General features: G+C 45.7%; 1 protein-coding gene across 1 annotated transcript; it reads left to right on the forward strand.

Annotated features, from left to right (window-relative positions):
- The first annotated feature begins 13,637 nt into the window (after nucleotides 1-13,637).
- Nucleotides 13,638-17,434, forward strand: LOC121400753. Its single transcript, XM_041584708.1, has 4 exons — nucleotides 13,638-14,256; nucleotides 15,457-15,563; nucleotides 16,725-17,034; nucleotides 17,319-17,434. Exons 1-4 carry the CDS (start codon nucleotides 13,959-13,961, stop codon nucleotides 17,432-17,434), a joined length of 831 nt encoding a protein of 276 aa, XP_041440642.1. The 5' UTR covers nucleotides 13,638-13,958.
- Nucleotides 17,435-17,693: the final 259 nt, after the last annotated feature.

Consider the following 17,693-nt stretch of genomic DNA (forward strand, 5'->3'; position numbering starts at 1 on the left):
TTTTATAACCAAACACATGTTCAGACATTTGAAATGGCTACCCCTTGAGTTATCTCTATAGTAGAGTAATAATCATCCTTTGCAAGCAGAAATATAGCTTGTAACACACTAGTTTACATATTTTATACTTAGAAAAAGATATCTGTTCTTTATATTCTCTTCTTCTTTATAAGTATTTAAAAACTGTAGAAATGGAATGAACACAAAAGAAAAGCAAATTTCTCTAGAAAATTATTTACTGGTTTCTGTGCAGGTATAGGATCTGTTATCCGGGAACCAGTTATCCAGAAAGAGCCGACTTACGGAACGGCTCCATTACAATCAAATAATCCACATTTTTAAAAATGATTTCCTGTTTCTCAGTAATAATAAAACAGTTGCTCCAAACTACGATATAATTAATTAATCCTTATTGGAAGCAAAACCAGCCTAATTGTGTTATTTAATGTTTAAATGATTTCTAGTATGAAAATGAAGATCCAAATTAAGGAAAGACCCTTTATCCGGAAAACCCCAGGTCCCAAGCATTCTGGATAACAGGTCCCATACATGTATTTTGTTTGGTAATTCTTAGATAAGTGGTTCACAAAGAGCGAGGCTGGCATGTCTATGAGAGCCCATACTGAAAATGAGATTTGGGGGTAATGCCTTTTTCTCTATTAAACATGAAAGTCCAGTTTGAAGTTTAGGGTGAGATCTGGGTTGACCACTAGCTGCCCTCGGTGCTGGCATTTAAAGGTTTGTAATCACCCATAAATGTGGATTTTTTTACAATGTCATATTATGGTCTGCCCTTGTCACCAAGAAACAGGACAACAATTCTTATTTATGCAAAACCTATTTGGGAAGAAACAGTTAGACCAGATACTGTATTTGATGGGCTGGCCAGCACAATCACCAGACCACAACACCATCAAGAGATAGGGGCAAATTCGTTAACCTCCGCTGGCTCACATCGCCAGGCGAAAATTCGCCAGCACAGCGCTAATTCATTAAAATGTGAAGTTGCTTCCATGGCGCCGAACGATGCCAAATTTTCACTAGCGTTAATTCGGGAAGCAAAGCGAAGGTGCATATCGTTGGCTAATTTGCATACGGCGGGAAGTTATATTTAAATATATGTTGCAGGAAATAAATTACACTACACAAACCCAGGGAACCTTAATGAAAGTTGTTATATTGCCCTACACATGAGCCCAGTGTATAGTTTATGTGCCATATGTTAGGAAATGTAGGGAGGAAGCTGGGTACCCTAAAAAAATTATGCTCTTTTGCAGCCTATCACCCTAAAAAACTGAAAGTCGCCAGTGTTTTTTGGGACTTAGAAACATTTTCAATTTTTTTTTTGAGGCAGTCCTATCTACTCTATTGCACTTTGCCTGGTCTGAGGTGGCGAAGGCAAGTCTGGCGCAATAAGTAACGTTCAGTAAAATCCGCATATTAGTGAATTTGCGTAGTTACATCCATTCGCCAGAGCAAAAATTCACTTGGCGTTAGAGTGCGAAGTAGTGTTAGAGTCTATCTCCTTCACTAGCGATTTTTCACCAGCTTAATCACTTTGCCCTTTAGTGAATTTGCCCCATAGTGTCCGACTAAAGTCAGAGAAAAAGGTCAGTTGCACATTTGGGAAGAGCTACAGAAGGTGTAGGATGAAATTTCCCCATATTAAATGCTATAGTTTGCAAAGCTGGAATTGCTGCAAATGGAGGATTATTTTATGAATGGAAAGTTTAATGAACAGAATGTTTTAATATTGTCAATGTATTGAATTCACCTTGGTGAATATTGCAAAAAAACCACACATGGACATTTCTGGATGAATCTGTACTTTTGAACATTAATGTCCTGACCAAATACTTTTTATACTTTAATAGTTATTATAAGTATAATTTCCATACCGGAAATATAGTAATGCTATAAAGCTATCTGAACCCTAGTCATCTTAGAATAAAGGGGAAAGTGGTATTTTGACTTTTAATATGCCTTACCGACCCAGAAATTGTGCACATTTCTCAACAACAAGGTATGTAAAACACACAACAAACAGTAATATCACACCTAACAATGGTGCTCTAAAATACAAGGTAGCACAGCTTTAGAGCTAGAAAATAATGTAACAAGAAATGATTTGTTGCTAGTCGGTTAACTCTAGCTAATAATTGTTAGATACGCACAGAACTAGCACTGACCTTTGCTTTCTACAGCAAGTGTGCTTTGTACTTTACCACTCACCTGCCATAAACAGTAAAACCACATATTTATAGTGGGGGATAATTAATTTACAATAGGAATGTATATTTCTTAGAAACAAGTTGTATTATTTTACTATTTACCCAGTGGTTCTGGTGGGGGGTGCTGGGACCCTAGGTACATACCTCTTCTTCCTCTAACTCTGGCCCGGGCTCCTAACTCTGTTCGTTTAGCAACACAAAATAAAGGGCATATGGCACACTGGGAACCATGACATGGGCATTGTCAATTTCAGGACCCTCCCTCCATTTACCCACAACCCCTCAATAAACACACTCACACATTTCCTTTGTGGATTGAAAAGGCCGCAGCCATTTTATTAACATATAAGTTAACTTGAAATCTCCTAACATTCCTAACCAAATAACCTTCAACAATTAATCAGTGGAATCTCCACGACCCCATTAGCCGCTGAAGGCTGCTCTTGTGGAGATCCACTTGCCAAGCACCTGTCCAAATCCTGAGGCCATTCCTTGTCCTTTCCCTCTCCTTTTACAGTGTCCAGTCACCATCCCCCTAGCCTCAGACCTACCCAACTTCCGCCATACGTGACTCAAACCCTTTTTCCCATTAGCTGCGACTGTAAAAGACCCCGGCCTGTCTTATCCCAATCTAGGGCGGGTGGGCGGGGGTTGATTCCTAAAATGGCGCCGACTCTTCTCTGCGCTCCCTGCTTCACGCCTCGTGCTCCTCCCCCTGAACTACATTTCCCACAAACCCTTGCTCCTACCATCCGGGTCCTACTTCCTTGCCCTGTCATGTCCCTGTCCTTCCATTACATTCAGTCCCCACGGGCCTGCTTGACATGGGCATTGTCAATTTCAGGACCCTCCCTCCATTTACCCACAACCCCTCAATAAACACACTCACACATTTCCTTTGTGGATTGAAAAGGCCGCAGCCATTTTATTAACATATAAGTTAACTTGAAATCTCCTAACATTCCTAACCAAATAACCTTCAACAATTAATCAGTGGAATCTCCACGACCCCATTAGCCGCTGAAGGCTGCTCTTGTGGAGATCCACTTGCCAAGCACCTGTCCAAATCCTGAGGCCATTCCTTGTCCTTTCCCTCTGCTTTTACAGTGTCCAGTCACCATCCCCCTAGCCTCAGACCTACCCAACTTCCGCCACGGGCATTTGGGCATGAACCTTATGCCCTACATGCCTCCCCACCCATTAAAATCAAGGCCCTTTCAATCCCATCAGCCAAATTCAGGTTGAAAATATCTGTCCCTACCACTGAGAGATGTACCCTGTCTGCCGCAAAATACCCAGGTAGTCTAGACTCCAAACTCTTATGCCTCACCACGATACCTCCTGATTGCCGAATAAAAGCACCAAGCAACTTATTCAGTTTCTGCCTGCTCCTTTCCATGGCATCCATATCCCGTGCCCATCTCCATGTAATCCGACCGATCATTTCTGACCACACTATCACCACTCCGCCAAAAAATGATCTTATCTTGTCCACATCCCGCTTCATGGCACGTACGAGGTCCCGTTGACTCATTGCTCCCATGTCGTTGCCACCTGCATGCAGTACTAAAACATCCGGCTTTCCTTCCACCCTTGCCAAGCTTATTACCTTATCCAGCACTCCCGGCCATAGAAGCCCACCGAAACCAAACCATTTGATCAATACTCTCTCCTTCAAAAAGCCCAGCTGCTTTCCGTCTCTCCGAACTGCGGCTCTCTGTGCTCCCCTTCGAATGTACGAATGACCCAGTAACCAAACCACTCGTTTAGAACCTTCAAAGAGATAGAAAAACAACCAGCAACAAATATATAACAAATCTTTAAACATACAGCTTGCACGCCCACCAAACTCCACCCTTCGGCCTCCTGTTACAGTAACAGGCAGGGCCGCCATCAGGGGGGCACAGGGGGTACAGCTGTACCGGGCCCGGGGCTAAAGGGGGGCCCGGCTGTGCTGAAAAAGTTAATGCGGCGCTGAAGACTTGAAGCCACGCTGAAGACTTTTGCAATGTCCAGCTGTGATCAGCATGTTATGGGCTCTAAGGCAGTGGCTCGGGTTACAACTCCATGTGAAGCTCTAACCAATGAGTGACAGAATCTTTTTTGCAAAGCCGCATGTGCCTAATGCCAGCAGCGCAAGTCAGTAAACACGAGGGCTGGTAAAATAAGAACAGGGCGGGAGGCGGGCGGGCCCTAACAGAATCACGGGAGGCGGGCGGGCCCTAACAGAATCAGTGTCCTCCCCCTCCATCTGTGCAAAGGAGCGCTTGTTGCTGAGTGACACTGAGCAGCAGGAGGAGCCAATGGGCACTAGCATGGCAGCACAATTCAAGGTTTTGATTGCAGCAAGGGACTTACATACACCAATTTCCTTTTAATTTCAGGAGAGTACGATCCCCCTACAATAAGTGCTCCCATGTCATAATTATGGCTACCATCATAAGCCTAACTATTTCTCCCCAGTACAATAACATATGGGCTGCCTATGATATAAGAAACCATGTGCATGCAGTTTTGGCTTACAAGGCTCCAGCAAAAGGCCTCTCCAACTGTACCACCTATATCCCACAACCGAAGCTGAAGAAGAACCTAAGGTAAAAGTTCCACTGAATACCAATGTTTTTTTTATCGAACCCCTGGCCACCAATGATTTTTAAACATATTCTATGGGGCCCTGACCACCAATGTTTATGTGGGGCCCTGGCACAATTTTTTTTATTTATAAGTGGGCCCCTGACCACCAATGATTTTTTTAAACTTGTAGGGGGCCCTGAACACCAATGTTTTTGTAAAAACTTTATGGTGTGCCCTGGCACAATTTTTTATTTATGGGCCCTAACCACCAATGATTTTTTTTTAACTTGTAGGGGGGCCCTGACCGCTAATGTTTTTTAAAAACTTTTATGTGGGACCCTGGTCGCCAATTTTTTTTTTAAATTATAAGGGGACCCTAACCAGCAATGGCTTTTTATAACTTGCAAGTGAGGGGGTTTACCGTTTTTAGCGCTGGTGTCTGTGTGGACTTTTTACGGTGGTGTGGGCTAGATCTGGGGTGGGTGGGGCCCAGAAAATTTTGCTGTACGGGGCCCCGTGATTTCTGATGGCGGCCCTGGTAACAGGGGTCGAATGTAACTTCTAAACCGCCTGGACTCCCACCGTCCCAACTTCTTAATCGTACTTTCTGTAAGGCCAGCTCTTGCAGCTTCCGTGGCTGCCCCTATACGAAAAGAATGTGTACCGTAGTCCCGGGGTAGTTTTCCCAGCTTTGTTACACCCCATCGAAAAACCCTCAAAAATTGGTACCTAGATAATGGGACCCCGTCTACGTGCATTAACAAGGGGCCAGTCACGACTGGCCTCACGTCCAAATACCGCTGAAGGCATCCCCGAGGACAAACTGTGCCCCCATCTAACTCGCCCAGCTCAATTTGCTTACCCTTCCCATATTTATCTGTTTTTGACCGCCGCAGCCAAATCCGTACTCCCCGAGCTACCAGCGCGACATCCCGAATATCCAGGCCCCCCGGCTTAGTTTTACTAGGGCTGACCAGTTCCCCGATCCTGAAGGCCCCAAAAAATGCCAAAGCAAATGCAGCTTGAAATAGCCGTACTTCAAAAGAGGATTTCAGCAATCCGCTCAGTTCCTCCTGCAGTCCCTGCAAAAGTTCAAACGAAACCGGCCTTCTCGAGTCGGGTACCCTCACACCCTTCTTTCGGAATCCCTTAAGCGCTTGCCTCAGTTCGAAAGCCTTAGTAATGTCCTCCCACCCTCTGAGCTTGAAGAGGAACGCTAGAGCCGCTAGTCCCTTTTCCAAACACGCCACTGACTTACCCGCCTCCACCTTCCAAAAAACCCACCACAGTAAAGCGTCCATCCTGTCCGTTGATGAAAATGTACTACCTGACCACTCCGCCAGGACGTCCCATTCCTCCCACACCTTTTGATAAGCCGCCCACGTGCTTTCCGACACAGACGTTCTCACCAGCCCACCAAGTCTCTTGTCCCGAGCCGCCACAGACCAGCTAGCATAGGTGTTCCCGCCCGATCTGCTCCCGGTGCCACCTGCCAAAAACGCTCCCACTGGAAGCGTGAGAGGGCGTCAGCAATCACGTTCAACTTACCTGGGACATGTATCGCCCTGAAGCTCAAATTAATCTGCAGACAGCGCAGTACAAAGGCTCTCAATAATCGCACCACCTCAGGAGAGGAGGCCGACTGCCGATTGATTGCCTGCACAACACCCATGTTATCAGATCGAAAGACCACTCGTTTATCCGCCAAAATTGAGCCCCACAAATACGTTGACACCAAGATTGGGAAAAGTTCCAAGAAACATAGATTCCTCACTAGTCCCAACTTCACCCACTCCTCCGGCCACCTTTCCGCGCACCATTTCCCACCCAGGTAGGCTCCGAAACCGCCGCTACCTGATGCATCCGTAAACAACTGTATGTCCTCACAAGCCGTGTCAGTGCCTTGAAAAAGGACTGTTCCGTTGAAATCCTGCAAAAACTTCTCCCACACCACCAAGTCACTTCGGACCTCATTGGACAGCCTGACGTGATGCCATTGTTCCTGCACTCCTGCCATCGCCAACCCGAGTCTACGGCAAAATATCCTTCCCATTGGGATGACCCGACAAGCGAAATTGAGCTTCCCCAACAGCGACTGTATTTCTTTCAAAGTGGCTTTCTTCCTCCCGCGCAGACCACTGACCGCCTGGCATAAATCAAGCAACTTATCCTCAGGTAGTCTCGTCAGCCTTACCTCCGAATCAATTTCCAAACCGAGGAAGCTGAGCCGAGTTGTCGGGCCCACTGTTTTGTCCGGGGCTAACGGGACCCCGAACTCGCCCGCCACGTCCTGCAACTCCTCCAGCAGAAAAGCGCACTCCTCTGTGCCTGCCCTACCGACACATAAAAAATCATCCAAGTAGTGCACTATTCTGCTGGAGCCGGTCCTCCGACGCACCACCCATTCTAAGAAGGTACTGAACCGCTCAAAATAGGCGCAAGAAATCGCGCAACCCATCGGTAAGGACAAATCAACGTATATCTTCCCGTTAAAGGCACATCCTAACAAGTGATGACAATCGGGGTGTATGGGTAATAACCGAAACGCTGCCTCAATGTCTATTTTAGCCATCAACGCGCCCCTGCCGGCTCCTTGCACCTTCGCCAAAGCCTTATCAAAGGACGTGTAAGACACTGAGGAAAGCTCCGGATCGATGTCGTCATTTACGGACCCCCCTTTTGGGAACGAGAGATGATGTATCATCCTGAATTTGCCTTTTTCTCTCTTGGGAACTATCCCAAGAGGGGAAATCCGCAAGTTATCCCATGGGGGTGCCTCAAACGGCCCCGCCATCCGGCCCAACTCAACCTCTTTATCCAACTTTAATTGTACAATCCCAGGGTTTTGATAAGCCGATTTCAAATTAGTATGCGTTTCGCTCCCTTTCCTTGGTTGAAACGGTATCCGGAACCCTACCCGGAAACCCTCCCGCAGGAAGTCTGCGTCATCCTGTTTAGCGTACAGTTTTAACCAAGGAAGCATCGCGCCTAGTCTCACTGGGGTCCTCCCCTTTTCCAGTATCGGCGCCTTTTGCCCCCCATTTCCCTTTCTTATTACACCTGCAGTAGGGATGGGTGCCACTACATCCTGAGCACTCATGTTTGAATTTACACGACGCTCCCCACTTGCAATGCCCGTCGTTGTACATCCAACAAAACCCAAGCTTGTGACCCGCCGATGAAGAACTGGATTGCTCCCCACCGGCGGGTCGAGGAAAGGGGGACACTTTCTGCGCCAACATCAATCTCATCCATAATGTCATGTCCAGCTGATCCCACCGCATCCCCGGGTTAGCCGCCAATCGTTGCCTAAACTGTTCATCGTAGCGCCACCACGCTAGGCCACCGTAAATGCGAAAAGCCTCCCAGATCCCGTCCAAATAGCAAAAAAGTGCCGAACACTTCTGGGGATGCTTCTCCCCAATAACCCCGGCCAATATGCAGAACGCCCGGAGCCAATTGCCGAAAGTCTTGGGAATCTTCCTATATCTTTTCGCCCTTTCCTCCTCCTCCTTCTTTCCCTCCTTTTTTTCATCCTCCTTCACCTCTACCGCCTCTTCCAACGGGAGCAGCGAAAAAATTTCTACAAACTCCCCCTTCCATATCTTTTCTTTGATCTCCAATTTCAAGTGTACCCCTACCGGACCTGCGAATGAGACGTAGGAGTTTTGCCGTGCCGCCTCGGCTACGCCCCCCAATATGACTTCCTTTTCCTTATTCCTCTCTGCCGCGTTACCGCTGTCCACTTCCCCGGCAGACTTGCCCGGGGTGCCCCCAACCGCCGTCGCCGTACCCACGCCTGCTACCACCTGCCCCGACACATCACCGGCTACTGGCCCCTGTCTAGTGCCTGTTTCCTGCTGATCCCCTCCCCATACTCTCGCCACTCCTTGCTGTGACCCCCTGCTATCCTCCCAGCTGGCCAGAAAACCCTTCAACCCATCCAACAGAGAATCCCCACTTTGTCCCAATGATCCCAATGTACCTGGTCCTGGCCCCCCCCGGGCCGTGGTGGATGAAGTCCCCGATCCTTGAGGCTGTCCTGCTACCTCCGGCACGTCAACCGTCCTGGATGGCCGATTCCCACTTTCTTCCGGATGGCCACACCGATCCTTCCCAACGCCATGGGCTACCATTACCCCACTCGGCGTGTTCCGACTGGCCCGTGTCGTCTCCTGCGATCTGCATAAAGAAGCACAACGGCAGCATGCATTGCCATGTCCCAACCTCTCCCTGGAGACGGTCCTCCGTGGGCTCACCCCTGCCCTTCTATGCTCTGATCTACTCCTGTCTCCATCTCTCCATACATTCCTAGAGAGCTCGGACCTGGGCTCCCTGCCGCCATTCTGTGGCCTTCCTTGCCTCCTTGGGCTACCCCTGTCCCTCCGGGTGCCATGGCCTTGGACCACCCTCCTCGTGTCCCTGCTTCTACTGCCAGACCTTCCTCTGGACCTGCTCCGTCCGAACCTGGCCAGCTGAGTCCTTCCATCATCCCAACCCCGTGACAGCCTGCCTGGGGCGCTCTCCCTGGGCCTGCCTTGGTCCAACCTAGGCCCTGGTGGTTGCGTCTCCAACTGGTGCTGACCTGCAACCCCTGCGCCCTCCCCTCCCCCTCCTGGGGTCCTGCTCCCGTCTGTCTCACCCCCTGCTACCACGGACTGCTCCCCCGCTGCTGCCTGTGTTTCCCTCCTACCCGGGACCCTATCCTGACTGGAGGGCCCGGATGCAGCCTTCCTAGCCGCAGCCCTTGTCACAGCCCCTGACCTGTTCACCGGGCGCGCTTCCTCCGTCAACACCGCCCCTGTCGAGCTCCGCTGCCTCTCAGCGGATGGACTCCTCCGACGTCCATTGCGGGGTGAACTGGGGCTCAGCCTCTCCGGCGGCCGTGTCCGCCTCGCGGTCCGTCTAGCCGACGTCCCCTCCTCCGCTCCTCCACCGGCTGCTGCGGCTCCACTCCTAGCGCCGGTCAGGATCTCCTGCAGCTCCTGCCGGAACCGGTCACTGTTCCGACCCGACAGCACCTCCTTAATGCTCGCCAACGCTTTCTCCATCGCCATCGCTACTTCAGCTCCTACCGCGGCGGTTGATTCCTAAAATGGCGCCGACTCTTCTCTGCGCTCCCTGCTTCATGCCTCGTGCTCCTCCCCCTGAACTACATTTCCCACAAACCCTTGCTCCTACCATCCGGGTCCTACTTCCTTGCCCTGTCATGTCCCTGTCCTTCCATTACATTCAGTCCCCACGGGCCTGCTTATTAACAGGTCAGACCAAAAGTAATAAAATAGAAAATACTTTATTGGACAATCATCTGAAGCCTTGCGCGTTTCACGTTGTTCTGACACAATCATAGGAGGCCCTCTAATTCCATTGGTGGCGCAATGCATCATGTGCCAGCCGCTGTGTGAGTTGTACCACTGTCCCCACTACCTCCAGGCCCGCCCACTTGACAGCCCGCCCACCTGCCCTTCACGCTGCACTCAGCCTGGCAAATGGCACCGGAGGTCCTGCAGTAGTGGAGGGGACCCGGTCACCTCACCGGAAATGACAGCTGGTTGGACGGATCTTGTTGCGTGTCATGCGTCAGCGTGACACGACTACATGTAACTGTCCCACTTCCTGGCGTGATGCAATCTCATCCGTGCGCATGTGCCGGCAGCATTAAGTAGCGCACGTCTGAACTTCAGGAATGTGGTGAGGGCTGTCGTGTGTTGGGCGGCTGATAGCAACAGGGCCGGACTGAGCCGGCGGGGCCCACAAGAGGAGGGGGGGGGCAATATCCAATCCCTGCAGAATCAACCAGTTGGATCTCCATGCCGCGATCTCCCTTTATTGGGCAGGTCGTAGCAAATACAACATGTGCGCATGTGTAGGGGCCCTGCTCGACAGGGGAAACGGAGGTGGGGACGGCTCGGCAATGGACCTGGAGGGGGGGCCCCTGCTACAGCAGCCCGGTGTGCCCCAGTCCGACCCTGTACTGATCAGCTCTGCTCCTTTTCCTTTTCAGCAGGGCCTCAATCAGCTCTCTCTCTGTATCCAGCCTCTAGCCTAACAATAGCCTGCTACGGCTCATCTAAACAACTGCTTTTCAGTAAATAAGAACAGTGAAATAAACTTCATTTTTATCACAGATGTGTATATATGAAATGTAATCCCAATGCTAAGCATAAGGTTAAAGACGTGCAGATTTTAGTCTTGTATCTGATGAAGGATCGATTGTCGCACTCTTCTGACCTACACTAACGATTCAGATTCAATAAAATAATAAAAGTACAAATCAGACAATATACTGGCCGTGACAGCAATCAGACGAAAGTTATGATGACAAATAGCAGTGACAGTCGCCCACTGTCGCAATACATTTTATCGTTAGCTGACAGAAAGCTTCTAACCTGACTGATTGACTAAACGACCAATCTCCACAGTACGAAAAAATCTCGGGACGATCCACACACGGTCCGGAATTCAGAAGAACTTTTGTTTTGTACGACTTCATCTTTGTGGCCAGCTTAATTTATATGGGCATTCCTGGCCTAAATAAAAGTACTTGCCTTTAAGCCTCCTGCTTTATATGGTCATAGAAGCTCTCATAACCCCTATTCTCATTATACAATGTGGTATTTTCCTGTAGAGGATACAAGGATTACAGTAACTGGCCCAGTGTGTTAAAAAAACAACGTTCCCTTTATTCTATCATTATAAGAACGGTAACTTCCAGATTCCTTTCTGATCAAGACACAACTCTTTAAAGTATATATTATATAATGTAATGGATATGTTATTTTGTACCTTGCCCCCCCTCTCTCTCATCTTTATTCTTTACTATACCTTTACTTCTCTTCTAATTGTATTATGTTTAAAATTTAAATAAAAAACTTTAAAAAAAAAAAGTATATATTATATGAAATAATGGAATCCCAATGCAAAGGATATTAAGTAATTGGAAGTTCCTTGCTTAAATAAAAATACTTGGCTTGTACCTGCTTTATATGGTCATGGAAACCCTTGTAACGCCTATTCTCCTTATACAATGAGGCATTTTCCCCTAGGGGAAATAAAGTAACAGTACAGTGCAGTATATTTATGGAGAACTGAAAGTCTGAAAGGACCTGTAATTAATTACAAGGGTCTGAACTATATGGGAGCAAAGAGCATGAGAATGAATATATACAGGGCAGCCATCAGGGGGAGAGTTGTAGGGGGCCCCGGCCACGCCAGACTTACTTGATTAGCCGTGCCCCCCATCTTTCTGAGAGCTGCTGACTTCGGGAAGGCATGGACGTTTAAGGGGCCCTGGCCACCAATTTTCTTATAATGTGTGGAGGGGGGGCCCTGGCCAGGGCCAGACAGGAACTAAATAGCAGCCCCAGCAAAAATATTGACGCAGCCCACACATATATGCGTGCTCTTGTTTTACTTATACACACGCATCTTTTATATATGTATATATAGATATCCTTATCATTTACAGTAGGGGGTACATTGTCTCATAATACATGAGTGATACTCAGAGTTCCCTGTATAACTCAGCCTGCAGCCTTGTGCCTTTATATGGTCACAGAAATCATCAGTGACTTCTAATATCCTTATCATTTACAGTAGGGGTACATTATCCCTTATAATACACCGGGGATACTCAGAGTTCCCTGTATAACTCAGCCTGCAGCCTTGTGCCTTTATATGGTCATAGAACAACCCCTCAGTGACTTCTAATATCCTTATCATTTACAGTAGGGGGTACATTATCCCTTATAATACATGAGTGATACTCAGAGTTCCCTGTATAACTCAGCCTCAGCCTTGTGCCTTTATATGGTCACAGAACTCCTCAGTGACTTCTAATATGCTTATTTACAGTAGGGGGTACTTTTTACTGTGTACTATGTAAAAGCTCTTAAAGTTACCAGGAGCTGCATCTTTGCTGCCCCTGGTAACTAGTGGGGTGCTGCCGCCTGAGGGGAGTTTCTCAACTCCAGCCTCATTGGTGCAGCACCCCTGTCTTCACCCACCAGTGCCTTAATACAGCACTGGGTATAAAAGGCTGATAAAGGCACTAAATCTCTATAGTGTATTTATCAGTGTGTATATATATATATATATATATATATATATATATATATATATATATATATATATATATATATATATATATATATATATAAAGCAGTCTGGAAGTACAACTCGTATAGCAGTCAAAAAATGCCTGGGTGCAATAAGCCAAATTTTCGGTATAGCAGAAAGAAAGCTCGCACTCTCAGGTCTTTGATAAAGGCTTCAGTGTTTGCCAAAACGTTAGTCGATTTTTGTTTTCTAAATAAACACTTTTTTTTCTGCTAAGACCTGAGAGTGCAAGCTTTCTTCCTGCTATATATATAGATATATATATATATTTATATATATATATAATTCTCCAAAGAGTATTCGCACTCCAAGGCAATATAGAATAGGAAGGGGTGCATGGTAATTTTTGCATACACCAATAGTTTCCAAACCAGCACTCCCTTTAGTGAAAAAATTTAATTTTTATTATTACATAGTATCTATTTTTTAATGGGGGGGGCCTGGCCACAAATGTTTTTTATGGGGGGCCCTGACCACCAATATCTTTTTATTTTTTATTAACATGTGGGAACCCTAGCCACCAATATGTTTTTTTGTTTTTTTTACTGTGTGGTGGGGAGGGCGGACCTGTAGGTGGGGCTTGCGGTGGGCGCAGCCCAGGGGGCCCAGGAATTTTTGTCGTATGGGGCCCTGCGATTTCTGATGGCGGTCCTGCTGAGTAGTAAGACCATGTTGTACTTACCCTTAACTCAGGAGCTCTAATGAGAAAGCAGGGAACTTTTAAGCCCCAGCCAATTAATATATGTTTTAATATATGTTTTAAAGGCTGAATGGCAGCTAAAGGCAATATTTAACTACAATCTGTACACGAAACACAGAAAGAAATCGCCATTAATAATTTTATTTCTTGTTGATGCTGATGATTTATATCAGACTTGCCCTGATACACGGCTGCACATGTGACCGTATAGTTGTTACAGTTGGTCACAGCTCAGTCTTGTACAGTTAGTGACAGTTGGTCTCAGTACATGGTTTGACTCAGACCAGCGTGCATCTTGCGTTTTTTTTTCCTTGTGGAAAGTGAATTCCCCAATTATGGGAGATAAATTGCCTCCAGCGATGGAGAAGAGTACTCCTCCAATAAGGAGTGAGGAAAATCATCAACTTTTTGCTGCTACAAAGGCAGAGATGGAAAAGGAGAAGGGGGATACCATCACGGTGAAGAGAAAGATGGACATCAGCGCTGAAAAGGAAAGTGGGAGAAAAAGGAAGAAAAAGGTGAAACATCAGTGCAGTGACGAGATCAAGGAGGAGGATAATATGAAGAAAGAAAAGAAGAAAGAAAAGAAGGGAAGAAAAAGACCCCGAAAAGATGAGGAACCCAAAACAGAGGGTAATTAAAAACAAGTCATTTTAAATGAAGCTGGGATGCTGCTATTATGTATTTATGGGTAAACAGCACAGTTTGTAATATGGATTTTAATGAAAGCCTGGGGGGGGCTAAACCTATTTAAAGAAAATGTATAGATCGGCCTAAATTGTCTGTCTGTCTATCAATCTAACTAGATGTCTTTCAATCTTTGGTCCTACAAGTTTCTCTGGTCAATATGTATGTCAGTTTGTATCTATAGCTGCCTGTCTGCAGTGTTTCCAACTGACTTCTGTTTGTATTAAAACTTACTTACAGGGATACTGAACCATCTCAACAGATTGTTTTGGTTGCTGTGTGGCTTTTTTCTAGTCAAAAGACTTCAAACCATAAAATAATATATTGAACATTTTCCATTTCTAATTACAGAAATATCCATTATCTGGAAAACCCCAGGTCCTGAGCGTTCTGTATAACAGGTCCCATATCTGTAGTCATATAGTTTCACTGCCCTCCCTTTCACTGCTCTTTCTTACCAAAAAAGGGAAAGTTGTGCTCACCACTAATTTTTAATCCATTAAGCAGGGGTGCAATGAGGCTGTGACCACAAAATACATATAGACAAATACAAGAGGTCCTCTGGACTCAAGCCATTATCAATATATTTCTATAAGTCTATAAGGGATAGCTTTCCCATAATTTAGAGCTTTCTGGATAATGGGTTTCTAAATAATGGATTCCATGCCTGTATTATGTACCCTGTACAGGTATGGGACCTGTTATCCAGAATGGGACCTGAGGGGTTCCAGATAAATCTTTTCTTCTGAATTGGATAATGGGTTTCCGGATAACGGATTACATACCTGTACTAACATTTTTAAAGATATTAGAAGTGACTTTGGAGTTAGTGGAGTTTAGCACTTGGCCTGCAGCTCCATTCTTTTATCTATTTATTATAGATAAATATCTATTATCTATTCTATATAGATTTATATACACGTACACACTTATATTTATATGCTTACTGATAAATGATATACTTCTATCAAATTATCTCTCATAAGCTAACCAGTATAGATTTTGTAATATGTACTTATGTGGAAAGCTAAGTACAATCTCATATTAAATAAATGCCAATATGCACAAAGGAAACATTTTCCCCGTGTTTTCTGTGTTTTCTAATAACTACTTTAATTCTTTTTATATGTCTACCTTTTTCTCTAGAAGCAGGAAGTGAGCAGAAGAGGCCCCACCAAGAAGAAGTTCCTCTCCATGTTGCAGTCTGCACGTGTCAGATCCCTGCATTGCTTGGGATTGGTTCATGTGGCAAAGTAAGTGATGAACATCTGGGAACTGTTTGTCAGAATCAGTTAGGGCCAATTGTCCCTAACAAGCCTGGAATTATAGGAAAGCCCCAGAAATGTTGGGAGGCAGCAGGTGGCAGAGATAAGCCTGTAATTCGGCCATTACCCTCCCAACTCTGGTTTATTCACTGGGGCACTCAAAAGCATCCTCTCAATGACAATCACCGCTAGCATTCTCAAAATTCTCTTAGGTTTCAAGTAACTTCTTATCTAGAGGCTCAAATGTCCTTCTAGTATCTCCCAGCTTTAATAGAGAAAAAAAATTCCAGAAACACCAAACATTTCAATTACGGAATAATACAATTCCACAAGGAGGTGCACCTTTAACTAAAACTAGTAAATGGGTAAAAATATCTTCTTTCCATACTATAGATCTGTACAAGCAGATAATATGGACAGGGCTAGGCTAGGCTAGAATTGACCCTTTGAAAAACTCAGTTATCCTGCTCCAATAATAAGAAATGCAGTATTTATTGATTTTATTGATTGAGACATATAAAGGACAAGGAAATTCTAAAATAGAAGGCTAGAAATGCTGTATTTTGTATACTAAACATAAACATGAACTTACTGCACCACAAAGCCTAATCAAACAAATGATTTATGCTTTTAAAGTCGGCTACAGGGGGCTGTCATCTTGTAACTTTGTCTAACCCTGACCCTGCACATGCTCAGTATGGTCTGGGCTGCTTAGGGATCGTCATAAACAAAGCTGCTTGAATTCTGCATGGCTGAGAAGTAAGGCGGGGGCTCCAACTGCTGTTCACAAGTATGATTGTTTCCATGCTCAGCAGTTGGGGACTGTCTGACAATTCCTATCCACAGCAGTAAATGAAGGGAGAATTTCACTGCATACAGTCAGGTTTCTTATAAAAACTGTACATATTTTTTAATTAAAGTATATTGGAGATAGGTTTCTTTTTCATTAAAGAAAGTAAAAATGGGATTTTATTTTTTTGCCTTTCCTTGTCCTTTAATATTTTGTATTAGAGTAATTACTAGTGGTGTCCAGTTTACGTTACATTTGTTACTGTAATATTAATTTCACTGCAACGTCAGCAGATGTTCAGTATTATGAAGTTATTTTATTGTGACTGAAAATAAGCTAAATATTTTGCTTTACTGCAGGTGCCATCGGTGGATTTCGACAAAACAATTGAAGAGCCGCTGTCATTCTTGGAGTCTTCAGAATGCCTCACGCCGTCATCCGAGTTGGAGCACCCAAGCCATTGTTGGACATCCAGTAATCTCTGCCATTCTCAGGCCCAACCAATGGCCATCAACTCTCCATACCATCCGTCTCCATTTGGTCCTTTTGGCTTCTCCATCCAGCCTTACACTGCATATTGGCCTCATGTCGGCTTCTACCAACAGCCTTTTCCATCAGTTCCTTATAATCTCCATCCTTTCCTTGGTCCTGTTATTAGACCTCCGCCAGTTCCAGTCATAGTCCCAATTTCTCATAACCTGCCTCTTGATGTTGTCAACACCCCTTGGCCTTTTCCATCACACCTGCAGTAACCATCGTCCTTTGGATCTATAATTGGCCCTTAACAATATTGGCCTCATGTCGGCTTCTACCAACGGCTTTTCCATCAGTTCCTTATAATCTCCATCCTTTTCTTGGTCCTGTTATTAGACCTCCGCCAGTTCCAGTCATAGTCCCAATTTCTCATAACCTTCCTCTTGATGTCATCAACACCCCTTGGCCCCCTCCGCCAGTTTCAGTCTTAGTCCCAGTTTATCATAACCTGCCTCTTGATGTCGTCAACACCCCTTGCCTTTTCCATCACACCTGCAGTAACCATCGTCCTTTGGGCTCTATCAGTGGCCTTTAACATCTTCAGTCTCTGGCCTTTGTCCACTTTTCCCTAACGTTATTTTTGACTCTTCGTTGTTACTAACACTTGTTCTTTCAATCTGCCTCTAGCCTTTTCCAATGGCTACTGTCTCTGGCCCATTACATCGCCTTTTCCATCACTTGCCTTTACTTCTAGCCCCATAACATCGGCTACTGTCCTCTAGCCCACTCCAACGGCCCAAAACACTAGCCCATTCCATCGGCCTTTACCTCTAGCCCTTAACATCGGCTGCTGT

Source organism: Xenopus laevis, chromosome 2S (genome assembly GCF_017654675.1).
Source record: "Xenopus laevis strain J_2021 chromosome 2S, Xenopus_laevis_v10.1, whole genome shotgun sequence".
Classification (NCBI taxonomy): Eukaryota; Metazoa; Chordata; class Amphibia; order Anura; family Pipidae; genus Xenopus; species Xenopus laevis.